Source organism: Thunnus thynnus, chromosome 8, assembly GCF_963924715.1.
Source record: "Thunnus thynnus chromosome 8, fThuThy2.1, whole genome shotgun sequence".
In the NCBI taxonomy this organism is placed as follows: Eukaryota; Metazoa; Chordata; class Actinopteri; order Scombriformes; family Scombridae; genus Thunnus; species Thunnus thynnus.
Genome location: NC_089524.1, coordinates 2296243 through 2307760, shown reverse-complemented (window position 1 = coordinate 2307760; position 11518 = coordinate 2296243). Strand labels below are relative to the sequence as shown.

Genomic DNA, 11518 nt, shown 5'->3' with positions numbered 1-11518 from the left:
TGCTCTTACTCATGGTAAACTGGTATTCAGTCTTATTGTTATTTCTGCCTATTTGCTGCCTGCTTACTATTAAAAAAGTCTCAAGACACCAATACTCCAATATGACAGGGGACATCACAAGGTATCATAATCCTCAGTTTTATTCATTTTTACAGTCGCATTTTTTCTTATTGACTTTGAAACCTTTGTTCTATTTGTTAATTTGTTCAGTGCATGAATTAACTTGAAAATGACCGAGCAAAGCCATCTACAGCTGTTATGCCACTGAGTCATTATTTTGAGAAATAAGTTTCTCATTATATTGAGAATAGAATAGGATTTTTTTTTCATCACATTGGCGGACAGGGGCTTCCATACCTCTCTGTTCGCTGCAGCGAACTGCTGTCTGTTCGCATGGCCCCGCCTCTAAAAGTTATTTGCACATCAACATGTTCATGCAAAGACGTGTGCTCAACATCGCAGCAAGCTGCATCAGAGTAATATTAAGAGAAAACAGCAGGATAATGCGGTGAGTAGTTCAGACAGTATATAAAACGTCTTATTTTAGAGCATCAGAGCACAAAGTATAAACATGATGGATCTTACAAGTTAATGACGACGTTTTTATAATCAGTCAGCGCTGCAGAGTTCTCTCTTACTTCCTTCCTTCTTTGGCTCCATCCCCTCCCTTCTTTTTTAATTTACTTTGCTCTCCTCTAGTTTCTTGTTCTTTTTCTGTCTTCTGACTTTCCTTGCAACCAACGCCACAGTTTGGAATTCAAAAATAAAGATGAATAATAATAATAATGAGCCCCCGGTGCAATTCGACCACACCCAAACAAAGTCTGTAAAATTACAGCCTGGTTGCCAGAATAAATGTTGGCATTGTACGTTTCTGCAAACACGTGGAATCTCCACGTTTCAATACATTTAATAGGCTACATATCAACATTTCTACAATATAGGGAAAGTGACGTATTTCTGATGCCATCTATATGAGCTGACTTTCCTATTAAGAGGCGGAGGGGTTGGGTGGTTGGGAAGAGACTGAATCAGCAGACAGCACCTTGAGACCACAACCTGCTTCCCGTTTAAAACCGGGTTTTTTTTAGAGACGTTGGGACATTTTCAGGCGTTTTTATTTTTTTATTTTTTATTTTAACCCAAACCATGATCTTTCCTCAAACAAGTGTTTTTTTTTTTGCCTAAACCTAACCAGACCTTAACCACAGTAACACTTAACAACCACTTAACAAAACATAATTATTCAACTGATAACGGCCAACATTGAAACGTAGACATTCAACGTATTCGTGATTTGCAGGAACTTGCAATGCCAATATTTTATTCTTGTGATTGGGTTGAAAATTATATTTTTTCTATTTTTTAAATTATTTATTATTCGTCTTGTACTTCTCCTGATTATTATTATCATTAATAATAATAATAATAATAATAATCATAATAATCATAATAATTTATTTATTTATATTAATTTTTCCCCTCATTTTTATTTTACTTTAGTATTAGGGTAAAACAGTCAAACATGAGTGTAAAAAGTATCAGAACCAGCCATTACAACCCACCATGTGTTGATTAAGTGTATTTTATTTTATTTATTTATTTGGATCCCCATTAGCCACTGCCAATGTATCATCTACTCTTTCTGGGGGCCACACAAGTTAACATTACATTATAATGCAAAACAATAGTATGATAAAATCCATGGCAAACAGGAACAAAAAAAAAAACATGTAAAACTGTAATGCTCTATTTTACAGTTACTTTAATTTTATACCAATTTCCTGGACTTTTCGGAGTAATTTGCAGGTATTTAATAATTATTTTTTAGTATGGTGCAATTTGGTACAAGTTATAAGAAAAAACAGAAAAAAGTGTAAAGTTGTTTGTTTCTTATTATATTTGGGTTCATAGGTAGATGCTAATTTGCAAAAATTCTTAATAAATTTGACTTAACAATTCTTTAAAGGTTTTATATGTAAGAATTGTGAAGCACTTTTCATGTAGTCAATAACAATAATAATAATAGTAAATAAAAGAATTGGATACAGCTCAAAAATAGTAGTTGTATGCCTAAAAACAACATATATAGTGACTAAGAACTTCCTCTTTAATGATCATATAGATACGTATTCTGTTACAAAACATGTTCTAATTGGAGACAATTTTTAACCGAAATTTATTGGAAGTACAGGAATTAGCAGCTTAAAAACAGTTTTACTTGTTAAATGTGTTAAATGTTTTCATTCCTCTGTGCATAACACATTGCCTTGCATTAGTTTTGTGAAAAATAACCTTTTGATACATGCCTAGTATTAAAGTCATGGCCATTACTACTATATGAAAATTGACGGTATAGGACATTTTGGATTTTAGACAATTAAATATTTCTTATAAAACAAAGCAGGGAAATAATCATCCTGTCCTTGTTCCAGTGAACAACCTGAAGTTATGTGCATTCTGATGATGTTAGCTCTTCTGTTACAGTTCAGCGTGAGTAATGTAAAAATGTTTTAATAAGACCTTCAGTAGTGGAAGAAGTACTCAGATCCTTTACTGAAGTAAGATTACCAACACGGCAATGTAAAAATACTCCATTACAAGAAAAAGTTCTGTATGAAAAATTCTACTTCAGTAAAAGTACATAAGTATTATAAGCTTGATGTAGTTAAAGTATTGCAGTAAAAGTAGTGGTTTGGTCCCTCTGACTGATATATTATTATATATGACATCATTAGATTATTAATACTCAAGCATCAGTGTTAGAGCAGCATGTTACTGTTGTAGCTGCTGGAGGTGGAGCTAGTTTCAACTACTTTATATACAGTTAGCTAGTTTAGTCCAGTGGTTCCCAATCTAGGGGTCGGGCCCCTCCAAAGGGTCAGCAGATAAATCTGAGGGGTCGTGAGATGATTAATGGGAGAGGAAAGAAGAAAAAACAAAGTTCTGATACACAAATCTGTTTTCAGTTTTTGGACTTTTTCTCTCATCTTTGATTTTTGCTGAAATATTGGATCATTTGAACATTTATTGAAATGAAAGCATGTGAGAAGTTTAGAGGGAAAAATCACTATTTGGTGGAGCTGTAAACAACTCATAGACATGTGAAATGTGACCCCGACTACACACTGCTTTTTGTAAGACGTCAAAAGACAAAAAGGTTGGAAACCACTGGTTTCATCTTTAACAATGTGTTGTATTTTAAAAGCTTGTTATATTATCCATTGTGTCAAATCTTCATCTGAAAAGTAACTAAAGCTGTCAAATAAATGTAGTGGAGTAGAAAGTACAATATTTCCCTCTGAAATGAAGTGAAGTGGAAGTATAAAGTAGCATCACCTGGAAATACTCAAGTAACGTTAAAGTACCTCAAAATTGTACTTAAGGACAGCAATTGAGTAAATGTACTTTCCCCCATTGAAAACCTTCCTCAGTACCTTCAGCCATCTTTCTACAGTTCCTCCCTCATTCTCTACTGAGTTCCTTCTCTCCTTTCTTTCCTCCTTCCCCCATCCATTCCTTCCCTCATTCTGTTCTCATCTCCTCTCTTTATTTCTCTATTTCATCCTTTCTGTCTTTCAGCTCATTTCTCCATTTCTTAACTTCATTCACTTTTGGCTTTTCCGTCTGTCTTCTCCCTGCCTTCCTTTCTTTATCCTTTTTCCTTCAGATTCTTATTTGCTCATCCCTTGTTTCCCTCTTCATTTCTTCCATCCCTCCCTCCACATGAGATGAACACTGGTTACTCAAACATATCACACTTCAGAACATATTATATTAACATGCTGATGATGTGTTTTAATATTTGTTGTTTTTATTCTCCATCAGTGCTGCTCAGAGTCAGTCAACACTGGAGGCCAAACTGAAGGCCCTGCAGTGTCACTTCACCTGGGACATCGACCCCAGCAGGTCCAAACTTTTCCGTCTCAAGGAGAAGCTGGAGGACATCGGTACCAAGGAGGGAAACAGCTGGCTGGGTCACATTTACAACCTGCAGGGGTACATTCACTACCAGCTGGGCTTCACTGAAGACACCCGGCGTTTCTTCAGCAGGGCCACAGAGGCCTTCTGCCGGTCGAAAAACACCGTCTCAGATGAAGGTCCCTGGTTGTTGGTGAACTACGGGAACCTGGCTTGGCTGCACCACCACCTGGGAGAACAAGCAGAGAGTCAGACTTACCTGTCAAAGGTCGACGCCCTGCTGAAAGAATATCCATCTCCATCCCAGGACAAGCTCCATCCGGAGATCTATGCTGAAAAAGCCTGGACCCTGATGAAGTTCGGCAAAGAAAAAAAGCCTCTGGTGGCAGATTACTTCCAGAGAGCCATCAGGATGCAGCCGGACATGGTGGAGTGGAACACCAGTTATGTCATAGCATTGGTGAAGGCTTTAAAGCACTGCGACAAACCAGTGGAAGACAACATCCTGGAGAAATTGAGAATGGCCAAGGAACAGGATCCAGAGAACTTGTGCCTTGCTGTTCACAACCTTGAGCAACGTGCTAAGAAAGGAGAAAGAATTAACAATGAAGCACGAGAGTTATCCAGAAAGGTTTTGAGAAATCCTGTAAGCAGCTACAGTGGTATGAAAGCGTTATTAAGGGTTTACAAAAGCTATGTATCTGTTGATGAGGCTATTGATTTGGCAGAGGAGGCGCTGAAAAAACATCCAGATGAACGTTACCTGAAGCGATGTGCTGCACTCTGCTACAAATGGAGGATTGTTTTTGCCAGGGACAGTCATGTAAAGCAAAGCATGATAGACAGAGCAATCAGTCTCCATAAAGAAGTGATTTCTCTTTATCCTCATGGGTCACTTGTGAAGAAAAGAGATCTCGCACATATATACGCAAAGTCCAATCGCGGCCAGGCTAAAGCTAAGCAGATTTACCAGAAACTGCTAAAAATGGATCTGGAACCTGCAGACAAACAGATGCTTTACAATGGCTACGCAAAATACTTAAACTATGATCGACAACATTACAGCAGGTCGATAGAATATCATATGAAGGCAGCAAAGATACCACAACAAACCTTCTTTCGAGACAACAGCATCAAAGTTCTAAAGAAGATTAAAGAAAAAAACAGGAGCCTAAAGTGTAGAGAAATAGAGAGGTTACTGGCCAAGCTGGAAGTCTAGAAAATCCTAAATCTAGTAGAAAGTGAAGGTACAACATTACCTTAAAAATCTGTACATATTCATCATTCTGATTTTAAAACATTAGGAAAACTTGAGGAAAAGATTTGTGGAAGTTACAGGACCAAGGTATGTTTGAACTGTTTGTTTTTTCGGTACAGTTGACACAGGCAGAAGCCAGAAACAAGTTAGTTTTTTCGTTTTTTGGGGCAAAAAACAAAAAACACAAATTCAGCTCAATTTTTTGGTTTTCTGTTCTTGCTGACAAAACAAATTTACCACTCAATGTTTGTTTTCATTGGTGGGTGGGCCTTCAGTGCCCCCTTGTTTCTGATTGGCCAGTGTGCTCTGTCAATTATGTTTGCACTGTACTCTTCAAAATAAAGGTTCCAGGTGAGAACAGAAAACAAGAAATCAAGCTGAATTTGTACTTTTTGTTTCTTGCCCAAAATTTAAAAAAAAAAAAAAAACGTTTCCGGTTTCTGTCTGTGTCAATTGTACTGAAAAAACAAACGATTCAAACCTCGGTCTACAGAGTCCGGGTATCATCGGATAATTCGTAATTAATTTGTAATTCAAAAACCAAAAAATGGTAAATCTGTTATTTGTTTCAAAAGAGGATCAGAATCAAATAACGAATTTGGCTTTTGCCGATTCATTTTATCGTTATTCCCTTTTGGATTGAATATCGGACAGGTCTGCAGACATCAAGCCAATTCGTTTTGTGTGTTTGAAACCAAAAACGGAAGTCACATCGTTTTTTCATTTTTTCATTTTAAACCAAAATTGAAAAACGAAATCACATGATCTATTCCTTTTTTGTTTCCCAACGAAAAACCAGAAAACCAAATTCAAAAGACCGTGCAATTTTGGTTTAGAAATCAAGTTTTTTTGTCAGTTTTGTACGGTAGCGGAAGCGACTACATTAGCCTACCCATGATCCTTAGTGATCGTTGCTATGGTGAAGACGACAGCGACAGCCGCGCGTGTGTGTAAACGGGATGAAGACAAGGTTATAAAACTGAACTTTATAATCAGTACATATATATTAACATCATAGTGAAGTTAATGAAAGACAAAGACTGCTGGAAGGAAGAAGAACAATTAAAAGCCTATAAATTCACTCTGAAAAGATGCTCAGCAGTAATAGAGTTTATGTGATTTGTAGGAAACAAGCTGAATCATTCAAAAGCACTGAGATGGTCTTTTAAAATGTCATTACCATAATCATGTTATGAACTTTAATTGTCAGGTTTTAATCAGATGTTCTTGGACTCATATATAACCATGGTGTTTCTATATAACTGGTGTGTTGATTTTGTTTTTTCTTAGCACTGTTTTTGAAGTTTATATAAGAACATAATGGACTTTATATGAAATTTGCTTAACTGTAAGCTTTGTAGTAGTGAAAAATAAAACTGTCTGATGAGAAATGTAATGATTAATATGATGTATAACCTGAATATAATCACAAAGTGGAACTGATTATGTGGGTAGAAACTTGTACACTATACTAATACTATTAAATAAAAACTATAAAATCTAATGTATGTTTGTTTTCATGGCTAATTTACAAGATATTCATGTTCTCCACACAGTTTTGCAGCACTGCACACAAAACACTGATAAACGTCAAACTGCAACTTTGGAAAACTGCTGTCAACGTTAAGCTGAGTTCACAGAAACAATCAGGAAGCCAAATGAACATTGAAACATGTTTTTCTCACTGTAATCATTCCCCCCAGTCTGAGTTAGTCATATCGAGTGGATATCTGCCACATTTACAGTCTTTTTAGCATCAAATTCCCTCTTTGTGTTTCCTCGGACAGTGTTGAGCTGCAGTGAAAGTATAGTAACAAAAAGAGGGACTTTGGTACTAAAACACTGTAACATTGAAAGATATCTACTTGATTTGATTCATTTGGACGCTGAAGCTTCATATTAGCTTCAGATAAACTTTTAAATACATTTTTGCACAGAAGGAGGACTGTGGATTTTGTCCCCCATCACTTCCATTGTAAGTGCATTATGAAGGGATCTTCTAATGGTCAGTATGAACAGGAGGAATGATTACAGCAAGAAAAACATGTTAAATGTTCATTTGGACACCTGACTGTTTGTTTTAAGACTCACGTGACAGATTGTGAATCTTTTAATTGGGCAGTCTGGCAGTAAGTTTCTGTTGTTGGGAAACGAAAGTTAAGATTCATTCGAATGAGCGAGAAGTGAATTTTATTCGCGCGAATTTGCTCACCTTAAAACTCACTAAGGGCGTCTCGTCTCTCTCTACGTTGACGAAGCAGACTTTCTGCAAGTTTGTAATTCGCTGCAGCGAACAGCCGCCTGTTCTAGAAGTCCGAAGTCCTTTCTGCATCATTATAAATATCATGCACAACATCAGAACATTCACAGCAAAGCAGAAGTTGGACAACAGCTACTGACTTTATGCCAGCGGACCCAAAAGCTGCTTCAGAATAATATTTAGAGAAATACTGAGTGAAGGAAACAGCAGAATAATGAGGTGAGTCGCTGCTTCTGCACTTCAAAATGTATAACAATGTCTTATTTTGGGGTATCAGAGCCCAAAATATTAACATTATGGGTCTTGCCAGTTAATGATGATGTTTTTATTATCAGTCAGTGCTGCTGAGTCCTCTCTTATTTTATTTTTCATGTTCCATTTCTACTGTTCCTTCTTTTGCCTTCAGTTTGCTCCCTTTTACTATATTTTATGATTCTTGCTTTTTCCATATTACCTTTCAACAAGGATGAGGTCACAAATCACCTGATGTAAATCCACCACACCCAAAGACATTTCTCATTTTATAGACAAGTCTATAAAATGTTATTTTCTGTCTATTTAATATAATTATCATTCTTTTGCTTATTGTTATGATAACTTATCAGTTATTTTCTGTAAAATTTATCCCACTTTTTTCCAGTTTTTGCCTAACAATGTAAAAAAAAAATTGTAAAAAGTATCAGAATCAGCCATTAAAACCCTCCAGGAGCATTTAAGTGTAATAATGTCTTAAGATCTTCCTCAGTAGCTACAGTTCTGCTTTCATCCATCTTTCCTCATTTCCTTCCCTCATTCTGTCTCCTGTCTTTGTTTCTTTATTTCATCTTTCTTGTCTTTCAGTTCATGCTTGACGCTCGCCACGTGTAGAAACTCTGATGAGTTTGTCTTCTTTATTGATGTGTGGGTGTGCTTCAACACAAAGTAATAAAGGAGAAGCGATATGAAAATTAACTTAGTGATTAGTGCCTTTCATGCTCTATGTAAAGCACTTTGAATTGCCTCGTTGTTCAAATATGCTATACAAATAAACTTGCCTTGCCTAGTAATGACTGGCAACTTATCCAAATATTAACAAATACCACAGCTATGGCTATGGAGATGAAAGTAATATCAGCATCGTAAAATAAGTATCAAATAAACATTTCAATGATTTTATCCACCAAAACCTGACTACAGCGACCTAAAACCTCAGTTTCAGTACTACTTTCTCTCACCAAACTAAATCCTAACAGGGTAATCTCACTTAGGAAACCAATAGTGACACCTGGTGGCGTTTAGCTGGACATGGCAGCTGATCACTGATGACATGGCACTTAATTAGTAACGCTCAATCAATTAAAATACTATACCTATCATTAACTAAACAAAGAAATTGTACCCTTCTGTCATTCTAAGAACAGTAAATAGCAATATAAATCAAACATCTACTATGTAAAGATAATGTTAATGCACAAGAGAAAAGACAAGGAAAGAGGAATCTACCATGTGGCATGATAATTACTGTATTTACATAACGCCATACTTAGTACAATATTCTGTATAAATGGCAGATAAACACTGCAAAGAATAACAAACAGAAAACTACTTGCAATATGTCAAAAATGCACACCACCAATTGGATTTGTTTGGTCTAATGCAGCCACACTCCACTCATTAAGCCTGATACCTCTCTGTTGCCAATGAGGGGTATTAATCAGTGCAGCAGGTGGTGCATTGGTGCAAATGACATTGAATCAACCTATTCTGAACTGTTTAGCCTTTCTGATAACATGAGATGAACACTGGCTAACGAAACATATCAAAGCCTCAGAACATATTATATTAACATGCTGATGATGTGTTTTAATATTAGTTATTTTTATTCTCCATCAGTGCTGCTCAGAGTCAGTCAACACTGGAGGCCAAACTGAAGGCCCTGCAGTGCCACTTCACCTGGGACATCGACCCCAGCAGATTCAAACTTTTATGTGTCAAGGAGGAGCTGGAGGACATCGGCACTGAGGAGGGAAACAGCTGGCTGGGTCACATTTACAACCTGCAGGGGTACATTCACTACCAGCTGGGCTTCACTGAAGATGCCCGGCGTTTCTTCAGCAGGGCCACAGAGGCCTTCCGCCGGTCGAGAAACACCGGCTCAGATGAAGGTCCCTGGTTGGCGGTGAACTACGGGAACCTGGCTTGGCTGCACCACCACCTGGGAGAACAAGCAGAGAGTCAGACTTACCTGTCAAAGGTCAACACCCTGCTGAAAGAATATCCATCTCCATCCCAGGACGAGCTCCATCCAGAGATCTATGCTGAAAAAGCCTGGACCCTGATGAAGTTCGGCACAGACAAAAAGCCTCTGGTGGCAGATTACTTCCAGAGAGCCATCAGGATGCAGCCGGACATGGTGGACTGGAACACCAGCCGTATCATAGCGTTAGTGAATGCTGCTAGGTTCAACGACACACCAGTGGGGGAAGACATCCTGGAGGAAATGAGAACGGCCAAGGAACAGGATCCAGAAAACTTGTACCTTGCTGCTCAGTACCTTGAGCAGCGTGCTAAGAAAGGAGAAAGAAATGAAGATGAAGCACGTGAGTTAGCCAGAAAGGTTTTGAAAAATCCTGTCAGCAGCTACCGTGGTATCAAAGTATTATTAAATGTTTACAAAAACTATGTATCTGTTGATGAGGCTGTTGCTCTGGCAGAGGAGGCTCTGAAAAAGCATCCAGATGAACGTTACCTGAAGAGATGTGCTGCACTCTGCTACAGATGGAGGATTGTTTTGGCCTGGGACAGTCGCATAAAGCAAAGCACGATAGACAGAGGGATCAGTCTCCATAAAGAATTGATTCCTCTGTACATTGATTCACTTCTGAACAAAATAACCCTCGCAAATATATACGCAAAGTCAAATCATAGCCAGGATGAAGCTGAGAAGATTTACCAGGAACTGCTAGAAATGGACCTGGAACCTTCAGAGAAACAGTTGATTTACAACTACTACGCAAAACACTTAAACTTTGTTCGACGAGATTACAACAGGTCGATAGAATATCACACGAAGGCAGCAGAGATACCGCACCAATCTTACTATCGAGAGAACAGCATCAAAGCTCTGAGGAAGATTAAAATAAGAAACAGGAGCCCGACGTGTAGAAAAACAGAGAAGTTACTGACCAAGCGGGCCAGGCTAGAAAAGTCAAAATCTAGTAGAAAGTGAAGGTACAACATTACCTTAAAAATCTGTACATATTCATCATTCTGATTTTAAAACATTAGGAAAACTTGAGGAAAAGATTTGTGGAAGTTACAGGACCAAGGTACGTTTGAACTGTTTGTTACGGTACAGTTGACACAGGCAGAAGCCAGAAACAAGTTGGTTTTTTCGTTTTTTAAATTTTGGGCAAAAAACAAAAAACACAAATTCAGCTCAATTTTTTGGTTTTCTGTTCTTACTGACAAAACAAATTTACCACTCAATGTTTGTTTTCATTGGTGGGTGGGCCTTCAGTGCCCCCTTGTTTCTGATTGGCCAGTGTGCTCTGTCAATTATGTTTGCACTGTACTCTTCAAAATAAAGGTTCCAGGTGAGAACAGAAAACAAGAAATCAAGCTGAATTTGTACTTTTTGTTTTTTGCCCAAAATTTAAAAAACAAAAAAACGTTTCCGGTTTCTGTCTGTGTCAATTGTACTGAAAAAACAAACGATTCAAACCTCAGTCTACAGGGTCCAGGTATCATCGGATAATTCGTAATTAATTTGTAATTCAAAAACCAAAAAAATGGTAAATCTGTTATTTGTTTCAAAACAGGACCAGAATCAAATAACGAATTTGGCTTTTGCCGATTCATTTTATCGTTATTCCCTTTTGGATTGAATATCGGACAGGTCGGCAGACATCAAGCCAATTCGTTTTGTGTGTTTGAAACCAAAAACGGAAGTCACATCGTTTTTTCATTTTTTCATTTTAAACCAAAATTGAAAAACGAAATCACGTGATCTATTCCTTTTTTGTTTCCCAACGAAAAACCAGAAAACCAAATTCAAAAGACCGTGCAATTTTGGTTTAGAAATCAAGTATTTTTGTCAG

At 37.4% G+C, this 11518-nt stretch overlaps 2 protein-coding genes across 2 annotated transcripts; both read left to right on the top strand.

The window, feature by feature from the left end:
- Positions 1–404: 404 nt before the first annotated feature.
- LOC137187304 (interferon-induced protein with tetratricopeptide repeats 1-like) lies at positions 405–6665 on the top strand. Its single transcript, XM_067596111.1, has 2 exons — positions 405–508; positions 3829–6665. Exons 1-2 carry the CDS (start codon positions 429–431, stop codon positions 5138–5140), a joined length of 1392 nt encoding a protein of 463 aa, XP_067452212.1. The 5' UTR covers positions 405–428; the 3' UTR covers positions 5141–6665.
- A 379-nt stretch (positions 6666–7044) lies between these two features.
- Positions 7045–11442, top strand: LOC137187302 (interferon-induced protein with tetratricopeptide repeats 1B-like). The gene is made up of 2 exons (XM_067596109.1): positions 7045–7658; positions 9312–11442. The coding sequence occupies exons 1-2, from the start codon at positions 7654–7656 to the stop codon at positions 10645–10647; spliced, it is 1341 nt and encodes a 446-aa protein (XP_067452210.1). The 5' UTR covers positions 7045–7653; the 3' UTR covers positions 10648–11442.
- Positions 11443–11518: the final 76 nt, after the last annotated feature.